Here is a 13,339-nt window from a genome sequence, read left to right on the forward strand (position 1 = left end):
CAGATGTAGAGGGAGAAAATATGGTGTGACATACACTGCATAATTGGTGTTTTACCATGTTTATCGTAGACAACACTTATATACACATACAAGTAATATAATAGCAAGCCTGCCATTACTGTATGTGAGAGGGAGACACAGAGGAAGCAACAACAAAACCAAGCTAAGCAGCCCCAGTGACAGTGCAAGCTGTTTTATCATGGCGTAACACCAGAGTTTTTGTCCTTTTCGGGACCCCCAGTGTACGCAGGGGGGCTATAGCTGATCCCCCCCAGGGAGGGTTCCATATGCCGCCCCTGCCTTTGCGCCGCAACAAGAACCAGGGGACCTCTCTTGAGGGGCCCCCGGTTTTTACTCACCACTCTTCTCACCTTCAGGCATCTGTTAGGGGTGTGCTGCAATTGTGACAGCTAAGGCGCAGTGCCCCGCTGAACATCAACCTCTCAGGACGGTGGTCCTGCTGCGGGGAAGTGGCTCTGATGCCTGAATGGACCGGTAACCACCCCTTCCCCAACTCCCATGGTGCAGGTATGCTGTTGCCCAAACAGCATAACAAAAATAATAAAGTTTTCAAATAAACTGACGAAAACTCTCTGGAGTGTGCATCCTCTCCTGAGGGCACTTTTTTCTAAACTATCTGTGGGAGGAGCAAGCACAACCAGTTGAAGAAATTTAAAGTGCACCACCTCCTTTGGACCCCGTCTATACCCCATCATACTAATTCCCCAATATCCCTTATGAATGCTAGAGAAACAAAGTTTGTGTACACTGAATCATAAGAAACCAAAAGGTGCAACATTATATAATTTATATAATTTAGGTAAATATATAATTTATATATTCCAACCAAAACCAAATTCAGCAAAGCGCACACCTAGTATATATGACAAAAATTGTCAATCGTATTAATTACCACAGCATAGGCCAAGCATTACAGCACGTAGAGATGTGTCCTCATACATCTGACCTCACTACGCCATGCAGCACGAGATGCCTGGTGTGAGTATGAGGACAGGTCCCATGCAACTGTGCTAGCGTCAGGCGTCTTCTTTTATTGAAAATGTGTCTTAGTCGCAACACAATGTGACTAGGATGCACCAGGATACTGTGCTGATTAATTTGATATGTGACACTTCTATAACTGTGTGCAACTGAGTCTCTGAATCTGTATATACGAAGTGCTACAATTTAGCAGGCAAAGCTTTTTTCCAATACAAGTTCTACTGTGTCCTGTATACAGACTCAATCACACACAATACACAAGTGTTGCATATCAATATTATTAATCAGCACAGTCTACTTGTGCTTCCTAGCTGCATCGCGTTGGGACCACAACCCATTTTCGGCAAAAAAAAACAAAACAAAAAAAAAGATGCCCGATGCTAGCAGAGTTGCACAGAACCTGGTGGCTCACTCACGCCAGGTATCCCCCACCACGTGCCATACGAAGGCTAGATGTATGAAGACACATCTGTGGCGTCTCTATAGTCACATCTTAATAAGTGTACTGATGTGAATAAGAAGAGCATCAATGTGCCCTAGGCCACCAAATGTAGAATATTTAAAAATAGTTTCCATCTAAAGCTCAACTCATACTAAGTACTAAGGATGTTCTTTAGACTGAAAGGGGCAAAAAAGGTTGGGAACACAATAAACAAATCAGTTCACTGATATAAAGGTATTTTGTTTTACTAGTAAAGAGCAGCTTCTTTGTGTGGCACAAATAGGATGTCTTCATCACAACACAATGTGGTATGGTACCAATGACACAGTTATTATTCTATCCCAATCAACAAATGACTGGTATTGGTGAAGTGTACAACTGGGTTTACCTTCAGGTGAGTGTAGTTGGTCGCTAAACTAGTTATTTCAATGCCCATTCACTTTCTCTTCATGCACTCTAAGCAACAACTGTATTTACTGGAAAACCTAACCACATAAGCTACAACACTAAAATACATAATAATGTGAGCTGGCTACATAATCACATTTAATACTGAAGCCAGGCATGCTCTTCGCAGCCAGTTAAAAGGATGAATCCATAAAGATTTGCTCTATACGCCATAATAAAAAGGGATAAGTCATATTGATCAGTTCAGTTCGTATGGTCCGGCTCTCAAACATCATAGTAACTAAACACATCAATATTTTCTGTGATACAATTTTATTAGTAGTAAGTGATAAAATCCATGTGCGTCCATGTATGTTCCCCACTAGAAGACTAATGTAGAAGTCAGATGAATAGGAGAGCAGTTTTATTTTATTCTAACAAATGTTATTTTATAATTACACATATATATATATATATATATATATATATACACACACGCACACACACACACACACACACACACACACACACACACACACACAGACATGCGTATAATTATAATAAAGTTTGGCTGCACTCATTGACGTGTTGCAGAACATGTGACGCCTGCAGTGGTGGTTGTAAGAGGCATAGAAGACATTTGCTTCTTAAAATGATCCAACATGATATGCAGGAGAAGAGAGATACTTACTGTGGGTCTCCAGCATAACTGAGCTGGGCAGGTCTTATACCAAAATGGACTATAATGGGAAAAGTAATCACTTCTGGGTTAAACTGCTCTCTGTCAAGCTGGTCAATCCGAACAGAGCTAGGTTTCTACAAAATAAAATAACAGTTTGGCATAAATCAAACAGAAAATGACTTAGCGTGTCAGAGCGGTGCAGGAGTTCTCTGCCTGTCAGCAATGCTCTATAACTGGCACAAAGGAGCCCCAGGAAGCCATTCTTTAATGTCAAGCACAATACAATACAGGTGTAGGGAGTCACCAAAATTAGCCAGGTGCAGAGGAAATAAATGGAAGTCTTTGTTAAGGACTTACTTCTATGTGGATGAGACTGGTGAATGATAACTACAGTATACTAAAATTGCAGCATTAATACATTGTATATCTTACCATACTTAAAAAGTAAAAATAAGAATTTACTTACCGATAATTCTATTTCTCGGAGTCCGTAGTGGATGCTGGGGTTCCTGAAAGGACCATGGGGAATAGCGGCTCCGCAGGAGACAGGGCACAAAAAGTAAAGCTTTCCGATCAGGTGGTGTGCACTGGCTCCTCCCCCTATGACCCTCCTCCAAGCCTCAGTTAGGTACTGTGCCCGGACGAGCGTACACAATAAGGGAGGAATTTTGAATCCCGGGTAAGACTCATACCAGCCACACCAATCACACCGTACAACTTGTGATCAAACCCAGTTAACAGTATGATAACAGAGGAGCCTCTGAAAGATGGCTTCCTAAACAATAACCCGAATTAGTTAACAATAACTATGTACAATTATTGCAGATAATCCGCACTTGGGATGGGCGCCCAGCATCCACTACGGACTCCGAGAAATAGAATTATCGGTAAGTAAATTCTTATTTTCTCTATCGTCCTAGTGGATGCTGGGGTTCCTGAAAGGACCATGGGGATTATACCAAAGCTCCCAAACGGGCGGGAGAGTGCGGATGACTCTGCAGCACCGAATGAGAGAACTCCAGGTCCTCCTTAGCCAGAGTATCAAATTTGTAAAATTTTACAAACGTGTTCTCCCCTGACCACGTAGCTGCTCGGCAAAGTTGTAATGCCGAGACCCCTCGGGCAGCCGCCCAAGATGAGCCCACCTTCCTTGTGGAGTGGGCCTTTACAGATTTAGGCTGTGGCAGGCCTGCCACAGAATGTGCAAGTTGGATTGTGCTACAGATCCAACGAGCAATCGTCTGCTTAGACGCAGGAGCACCCATCTTGTTGGGTGCATACAATATAAACAACGAGTCAGATTTTCTGACTCCAGCTGTCCTTGCAATATATATTTTTAATGCTCTGACAACGTCCAGTAACTTGGAGTCCTCCAAGTCACTTGTAGCCGCAGGCACTACAATAGGCTGGTTCAGATGAAATGCTGACACCACCTTAGGGAGAAAATGCGGACGAGTCCGCAGTTCTGCCCTGTCCGAATGGAAAATCAGATATGGGCTTTTGTAAGATAAAGCTGCCAGTTCTGACACTCTCCTGGCCGAAGCCAGGGCTAGTAACATGGTCACTTTCCATGTGAGATATTTTAAATCCACCTTTTTTAGTGGTTCAAACCAATGAGATTTTAGAAATTCCAAAACCACATTGAGATCCCACGGTGCCACTGGAGGCACCACAGGAGGCTGTATATGCAGCACTCCCTTAACAAAAGTCTGGACTTCAGGAACTGAAGCCAATTCTTTTTGAAAGAAAATCGACAGGGCCGAAATTTGAACCTTAATAGATCCCAATTTGAGACCCATAGACAATCCTGATTGCAGGAAATGTAGGAATCGACCCAGTTGAAATTCCTCCGTCGGAGCACTCCGATCCTCGCACCACGCAACATATCTTCGCCAAATGCGGTGATAGTGTTGCACGGTTACTTCCTTCCTTGCTTTAATCAAAGTAGGAATGACTTCTTCCGGCATGCCTTTTTCCTTTAGGATCCGGCGTTCAACCGCCATGCCGTCAAACGCAGCCGCGGTAAGTCTTGAAACAGACAGGGACCCTGCTGAAGCAAGTCCCTCCTTAGAGGTAGAGGCCACGGATCTTCCGTGATCATCTCTTGAAGTTCCGGGTACCAAGTCCTTCTTGGCCAATCCGGAACCACTAGTATCGTTCTTACGCCTCTTTGCCGTATAATTCTCAATACTTTTGGTATGAGAGGCAGAGGAGGAAACACATACACCGACTGGTACACCCAAGGCGTTACCAGCGCGTCCACAGCTATTGCCTGCGGATCTCTTGACCTGGCGCAATACCTGTCCAGTTTTTTGTTGAGGCGAGACGCCATCATGTCCACCATTGGTCTTTCCCAACGGGTTACCAGCATGTGGAAGACTTCCGGATGAAGTCCCCACTCTCCCGGGTGAAGGTCGTGTCTGCTGAGGAAGTCTGCTTCCCAGTTGTCCACTCCCGGGATGAACACTGCTGACAGTGCTATCACATGATTCTCTGCCCAGCGAAGAATCCTTGCAGCTTCTGCCATTGCACTCCTGCTTCTTGTGCCGCCCTGTCTGTTTACATGGGCGACTGCCGTGATGTTGTCCGACTGGATCAACACCGGTTTTCCTTGAAGCAGAGGTTCTGCCTGGCTTAGAGCATTGTAGATTGCTCTTAGTTCCAGAATGTTTATGTGAAGAGACGTTTCCAGGCTCGTCCACACTCCCTGGAAGTTTCTTCCTTGTGTGACTGCTCCCCAGCCTCTCAGGCTGGCGTCCGTGGTCACCAGGATCCAATCCTGTATGCCGAATCTGCGGCCCTCCAATAGATGAGCACTCTGCAACCACCACAGAAGAGATACCCTTGTCCTTGGAGACAGGGTTATCCGCTGGTGCATCTGAAGATGCGACCCTGACCATTTGTCCAACAGATCCCTCTGGAAAATTCGTGCATGGAATCTGCCGAATGGAATTGCTTCGTAAGAAGCCACCATTTTTCCCAGGACTCTTGTGCATTGATGTACAGACACCTTTCCTGGTTTTAGGAGGTTCCTGACAAGCTCGGATAACTCCTTGGCTTTTTCCTCCGGGAGAAAAACCTTTTTCTGAACCGTGTCCAGAATCATCCCTAGGAACAGCAGACGAGTTGTCGGCATTAACTGGGATTTTGGAATATTCAGAATCCAGCCGTGCTGTTTTAGCACTTCTTGAGACAGTGCTAATCCCCTCTCTAGCTGTTCTCTGGACCTTGCCCTTATTAGGAGATCGTCCAAGTATGGGATAATTAATACGCCTTTTCTTCGAAGAAGAATCATCATCTCGGCCATTACCTTTGTAAAGACCCGAGGTGCCGTGGACAATCCGAACGGCAGCGTCTGAAACGGATAGTGACAGTTTTGTACAACGAACCTGAGGTACCCCTGGTGTGAGGGGTAAATTGGAACGTGGAGGTACGCATCCTTGATGTCCAAGGACACCATAAAGTCCCCTTCTTCCAGGTTCGCTATCACTGCTCTGAGTGACTCCATTTTGAACTTGAACTTCTTTATGTACAGGTTCAAGGACTTCAGATTTAGAATAGGTCTTACCGAGCCGTCCGGCTTCGGTACCACAAATAGAGTGGAATAATACCCCTTTCCCTGTTGTAGAAGAGGTACCTTGACTATCACCTGCTGAGAGTACAGCTTGTGAATGGCTTCCAAAACCGTCTCCCTTTCGGAGGGGGACGTTCGTAAAGCAGACTTCAGGAAACGGCGAGGCGGATCTGTCTCTAGTTCCAACCTGTACCCCTGAGATATTATCTGCAGGATCCAGGGATCTACCTGCGAGTGAGCCCACTGCGCGCTGAAATTCTTGAGACGACCGCCCACCGCCCCCGAGTCCGCTTGAGAAGCCCCAGCGTCATGCTGAGGCTTTTGTAGAAGCGGGGGAGGGCTTCTGTTCCTGGGAAGGAGCTGCCTGTTGGTGTCTCTTCCCCCTTCCTCTGCCTCGTGGCAGATATGAATATCCCTTTGCTCTCTTGTTTTTAAAGGAACGAAAGGGCTGCGGTTGAAAAGTCGGTGTCTTTTTCTGTTGGGGAGTAGCTTGAGGTAAAAAGGTGGATTTCCCGGCTGTAGCCGTGGCCACCAAATCTGATAGACCGACTCCAAATAACTCCTCCCCTTTATACGGCAAAACTTCCATATGCCGTTTTGAGTCCGCATCGCCTGTGGCCGAAATGGACATAGCACTTACCCGTGATGCCAGTGTGCAGATATCCCTCTGTGCATCACGCATATAAAGAAATGCATCCTTTATTTGCTCTAAAGACAGTAAAACATTGTCCCTATCCAGGGTATCAATATTTTCAATCAGGGACTCTGACCAAGCTACTCCAGCACTGCACATCCAGGCTGTCGCTATAGCTGGTCGTAGTATAACACCTGTATGTGTGTATATACTTTTTTTGGATATTTTCCATCCTCCTATCTGCTGGATCTTTAAGTGCGGCCGTCTCAGGAGAGGGTAACGCCACTTGTTTAGATAAGCGTGTGAGCGCCTTGTCCACCCTAGGAGGTGTTTCCCAGCGCGCCCTAACCTCTGACGGGAAAGGGTATAAAGCTAATAACTTCTTTGAAATTAGCATCTTTTTATCGGGGGCAACCCACGCTTCATCACATACATCATTTAGTTCTTCTGATTCAGGAAAAACTATAGGTAGTTTTTTCACACCCCACATAATACCCTGTTTAATGGTACCTGTAGTATCAGCTAAATGTAACGCCTCCTTCATTGCCAAAATCATATAACGTGTGGCCCTACTGGAAAATACGGTTGATTCGTCACCGTCGCCACTGGAATCAGTGCCTGTGTCTGGGTCTGTGTCGACCGACTGAGGCAAAGGGCGTTTTACAGCCCCTGACGGTGTTTGAGGCGCCTGGACAGGCACTAACTGATTGTCCGGCCGTCTCATGTCGTCAAACGACTGCTTTAGCGTGTTGACACTATCCCGTAATTCCATAAATAAAGGCATCCATTCTGGTGTCGACCCCCTAGGAGGTGACATCCCCATATTTGGCAATTGCTCCGCCTCCACACCAATATCGTCCTCATACATGTCGACACACACGTACCGACACACAGCAGACACACAGGGAATGCTCTTAACGAAGACAGGACCCCACTAGCCCTTTGGGGAGACAGAGGGAGAGTTTGCCAGCACACACCAAAAGCGCTATATATGACAGGGATAGCCTTATAATAAGTGCTCCCTGTATAGCTGCTTTTATAATATAATTTTTGCCACTATTTTGCCCCCCCCTCTCTTGTTTTACCCTGTTTCTGTAGTGCAGTGCAGGGGAGAGACCTGGGAGCCGTCCTGACCAGCGGAGCTGTGTAAGGAAAATGGCGCTGTGTGCTGAGGAGATAGGCCCCGCCCCTTTTCCGGCGGGCTCGTCTCCCGCTCTTTAGTGTATTCTGGCAGGGGTTAAATATCTCCATATAGCCCCCGGAGGCTATATGTGAGGTATTTTTTAGCCAAATAGGTTTTCATTTGCCTCCCAGGGCGCTCCCCTCCCAGCGCCCTGCACCCTCAGTGACTGCCGTGTGAAGTGTGCTGAGAGGAAAATGGCGCACAGCTGCAGTGCTGTGCGCTACCTTTAGAAGACTGAGGAGTCTTCTGCCGCCGATTCTGGACCTCTTCATGTTTCAGCATCTGCAAGGGGGCCGGCGGCGAGGCTCCGGTGACCATCCAGGCTGTACCTGTGATCGTCCCTCTGGAGCTGATGTCCAGTAGCCAAGAAGCCAATCCATCCTGCACGCAGGTGAGTTCACTTCTTCTCCCCTAAGTCCCTCGTTGCAGTGATCCTGTTGCCAGCAGGACTCACTGTAAAATAAAAAACCTAAGCTAAACTTTCTCTAAGCAGCTCTTTAGGAGAGCCACCTAGATTGCACCCTTCTCGGCCGGGCACAAAAATCTAACTGAGGCTTGGAGGAGGGTCATAGGGGGAGGAGCCAGTGCACACCACCTGATCGGAAAGCTTTACTTTTTGTGCCCTGTCTCCTGCGGAGCCGCTATTCCCCATGGTCCTTTCAGGAACCCCAGCATCCACTAGGACGATAGAGAAATACTGTGTTTTGCCTCTCCTGAGTATTAAAGTAGAATGTTATAATCATAATAAATATAAAAAAAGAACAACCAGCAGCTCATCTCCTACAAAAGCAATAACATTTTACAACCCCCCCCCCCCAAAAAAAAAAACCCCAAAAGAAAACAGTGAGTGAGTTGAGAGGTTTAAACAAACACATTATAGAACGCTGCATAGATCCTGAATAATTTAGCATATCTAATGCTGGTGTTCCTATGATATTCATATTATAGATCATATATATTTCTCGCATACGCCCTGTGCAGTGTTAATTATTGTGCAGGAATGAGAAATCTTTGGCTTTATTTAGAAATGCGCTTGTTAGGAAAATAACTTATTAAAATGACAGCATATGCTATTTCATTTCCATGTGGGTTGAGCAGGCAGCCGGAAGCCATGGTCAGATAACGCACCATTTCAGGGTTGGTGACGATCATTCCTTTGCATTCTTCTGCATACTTCTGCCACTCTAGCTCCTCCCATTGGAGCATGTTTGCAATCTCCTCTTCGGGAACTAAAGCCTTGTTACTTCGTAGCAGGTATAATAATACCTGGTGCATGGAAAGGACTTCTTTACCTCCATCTGCAATGTATAGAATGCGTCATTACCTACTACTTACAGAGCTAGAAAGGCGTGCAGAATGGCGAATCATAAATGATTATGCAATCAACTCAAAGCCTAGTTATGCAGCTGATTCGCCTAGCTAGCTAACACTTGATATAGCACACAACAATGAATACATTAACATAACCGCATGTACTTTTAAGGTAACAATATACATATATTAGCACTTAATTTTAAGGGTTACTGGCCATTATTGCATAGACCAGCACTTTGGAAGTGTTAGAAATGAATATAAAAACATATTCTTTAGAAATGCACTGGCCACTAAATATTCTACAGACCAATAATACTTATGCTGGGAGGACAATAAAAATGATTTTTACACATTATCGACTATGGGGCCAAAGCAAGTGCAGTTGCAGCACTGTGAGTTTTAGAACGCATTTAGCCCTAGGGAAAAAATACACAAAACACGCATTATTACATATTCATTTTCATGGGCCAACTGTAAAAATGTAGCCATTAGGAGTAAAGCTTTTGTTTCTATAATAAAAGTAAAACTTTTCAGCATGTAGTCAATATATTTGGAAATCAACAGGGCCAGACCATCACAAAGGCTGCACCGCATAGAAACATGCTCTACAGATGTGTCCACTTACATCTTTGCTTTTTTACAAATTTGGCACAACATGCAAAGCACGGCTAAGCTGTTTTTCACGAGTAGCGAGTGGATGAATTTTAACATTTTTGTTTGCCATAATAGAATATGTATAAAGTAACATATTAAAGAAGCAAATTAAGAAAAATCACAAGGCATGGCTAAATCTCTGAGTCTATGGCATACAAAACTGTGCCATACATGGCGGGATATAGCAAAGATGTATGTGGACACATCTGTATGTGTGCAATGAAGACAACATTTTGACAGCAGTTTTGTGTTTAAAGATCTGAAAATGCCATTTGAGAGTGTGCTTCTTTGTGTAAATCTGTCAGGCTATTCTACTGACTGGCAACACAACCTAGGTTTACACAATGCACTACAACATTTCACAGCAAGATCTATTCCATCAAATTTGTGGCTGCATTTACTTTAGCATATGGTCCCTCAAAGCAGCAAATTATCAGTTTTAGTTATAGAAACACACACACACACACACACACACACACACACAGTAGCTGAGTGCCCATGAATTACTGTAATATGATTGCAGTATCAAATTGATAACATATGTATGTTAGTCTCCTAAAGCAGAACACTGTTTGCAGTCAGTGGGGAGCACTGATTGCAGTTTCCCTATCCGATTATCTGCACAGTGCTTTCTCCATGACTGCCATGCTTCTGTCTTATCTCCCACTGCCCTATTTGCGGGGAAAACAGCTTCTCTAACCACCAGCTAGCTTTCTTGAGCATCTACAAATATAAGCTGTATCCGTGCTATGCTGTTATACGCTACACATAATATGTGTGTGACTGCTTCCCTCATGTAACAAACTCCAAAGTTCAATTTGCAGCTCATTTCCCTAGAGTAAAAAGGTACTGGAGACAATGGCTTGTTAAACAAGTGACATTTTTTTTCTTTTTTTTACATATTTCTAACTTTAACTTCAAAGAGACTAGAGCAGTACATTTGATCAATGCATCAGACAATTATACGGAAATCAACACATCTTTTAAAGAAGTGCTGAAAGCTATACAAAATATAAAAACAAATACTGTATAACAACAATACAGGACTGAGCTGGAGGTTGCAAGTGAATGCTTGGAAGACTGTGTGCAGCAAGCGGAATAGAGCTTCAGACTGGCTGTAGTGATGCGTATGAAGAATACACCTCCTGAACGTGTTCTACCTGAATGTTTGAACACTCTAAGGTATAGCCGCTGTAGATTGTGGCCATGCATAGAAAAGGATGTGGCCCGCCATGCTGGATTATCACTCACAACTGACCCTGTGCAGGAATTTAGCATTCCCCTCTTTGGAAATGGTGATGAGGCTAGGTTGACAGAAATAGTGTCCCATAAATATATACCAAGAAAAAAACAAAACACATTCATGGGCATATGCAAATTTGCAAATCGGATGGGTACTGGTTGGCACTAGCAGCATATGTACCATGCTTACATCAGGGTACAGGCATGTTTAAAATGAAACCACAAAAACAGGTCAAATGCTTGAAGTAGCATTTCACTCGTGTCGGAATCCCGGCGTCGGCATGCTGACCTCACAACATAGTGACTGGTAACATCAACACTGTCGGCCTCCTGTACACAACTCTACCGTGACAGTTTAATGGAATAAAGTAAAACGCAAATATCTATTGGTAAATCTACTGTAGGGTCATTCCATGGTAACAAACGTTACATTTTGAAATATTTTTATGTGAAATATACTGTATTTTTTTGAGCATGTTTTGATTATTTTGTGCAAAGTTAATGTTGTTTGTGTAGTACATGATATGCTTTAATTTTGATGCAAAGCTTGTCATGAAAACTGGTAAGAAATGTTATATGAAAAGACCATTTTCATTGAATGACCCTATACTTAAAAAATAAATGGTCTGCCTCACACATACAGTGGCTTTAAAAAAAACATGTACTCCAAGAGCATTTAAGGTCAGAATAGAATTTGTGGATTGATTTGAACTAACGAGGCCCAAGCTACATTACGTAGGACAGGCACAACCTGCAGCTTCTAGATGTGCAACACTGGTAAACTAAACCAAGTGGGGGCAGAGAATGTATGCAAAGCAACTTTACCAATTGTCTTAATTAAAATGAAAAATAAAAAACAGTTTCGCAGTTTGATATTACTGGATATTGTTAGTTGATTAGTGATAAGAATTCCTGAATACACTCGGTCTCCATAATTTAAGAGAATAAAAGATGAAAAACGCCGAAAGCAGGTGAATAATTTTTACAGTGCATATTTTTAATAATAAGATTTTACTTACCGATAAATCTATTTCTCGTAGTCCGTAGTGGATGCTGGGACTCCGTAAGGACCATGGGGAATAGCGGCTCCGCAGGAGACAGGGCACAAAATAAAAGCTTAAGGATCAGGTGGTGTGCACTGGCTCCTCCCCCTATGACCCTCCTCCAAGCCTCAGTTAGGATACTGTGCCCGGACGAGCGTACATAATAAGGAAGGATATTGAATCCCGGGTAAAACTCATACCAGCCACACCAATCACACCGTACAACTTGTGATCTGAACCCAGTTAACAGTATGATAAACGCAAAGGAGCCTCTGAAAAGATGGCTCACAACAATAATAACCCGATTTTTTGTAACAATAACTATATACAAGTATTGCAGACAATCCGCACTAGGGATGGGCGCCCAGCATCCACTACGGACTACGAGAAATAGATTTATCGGTAAGTAAAATCTTATTTTCTCTGACGTCCTAGTGGATGCTGGGACTCCGTAAGGACCATGGGGATTATACCAAAGCTCCCAAACGGGCGGGAGAGTGCGGATGACTCTGCAGCACCGAATGAGAGAACTCCAGGTCCTCCTCAGCCAGGGTATCAAATTTGTAGAATTTAGCAAACGTGTTTGCCCCTGACCAAGTAGCTGCTCGGTAAAGTTGTAAAGCCGAGACCCCTCGGGCAGCCGCCCAAGATGAGCCCACTTTCCTTGTGGAACGGGCTTTTACTGATTTTGGCTGTGGCAATCCTGCCACAGAATGTGCAAGCTGAATTGTACTACAAATCCAACGAGCAATCGTCTGCTTAGAAGCAGGAGCACCCAGCTTGTTGGGTGCATACAGGATAAACAGCGAGTCAGATTTTCTGACTCCAGCCGTCCTGGAAACATATATTTTCAAGACCCTGACAACGTCAAGCAACTTAGAGTCCTCTAAGTCCCTGGTAGCCGCAGGTACCACAATAGGTTGGTTCATGTGAAATGCAGAAACCACCTTAGGTAGAAATTGAGGACGAGTCCTCAATTCCGCCCTGTCAGAATGAAAAATTAAGTAAGGGCTTTTATATGATAAAGCCGCCAATTCTGACACACGCCTGGCTGAAGCCAAGGCTAACAGCATCGACACCTTCCATGTGAGATATTTTAAGTCCACAGTGGAAAGTGGTTCAAACCAATGTGACTTTAGAAAACTCAACACCACATTGAGATCCCAAGGTGCCACTGGAGGC

General features: G+C 44.3%; 1 protein-coding gene across 2 annotated transcripts in view; it reads right to left on the reverse strand.

The window, feature by feature from the left end:
* DROSHA (drosha ribonuclease III) overlaps window positions 1-13,339 on the reverse strand; it is a 604,359-nt gene that overhangs the window by 386,712 nt on the left and 204,308 nt on the right. For both annotated transcript variants that reach the window (XM_063922973.1, XM_063922974.1), the window contains 2 exons: window positions 9,033-9,202; window positions 2,523-2,647 (listed from right to left, as the gene is read on the reverse strand). In XM_063922973.1, coding sequence (XP_063779043.1) covers window positions 2,523-2,647; window positions 9,033-9,202 — 295 coding nt within the window. The remainder of the gene's footprint in view (window positions 1-2,522; window positions 2,648-9,032; window positions 9,203-13,339) is intronic.

Source organism: Pseudophryne corroboree, chromosome 5 (assembly GCF_028390025.1).
Source record: "Pseudophryne corroboree isolate aPseCor3 chromosome 5, aPseCor3.hap2, whole genome shotgun sequence".
Lineage (NCBI taxonomy): Eukaryota > Metazoa > Chordata > Amphibia > Anura > Myobatrachidae > Pseudophryne > Pseudophryne corroboree.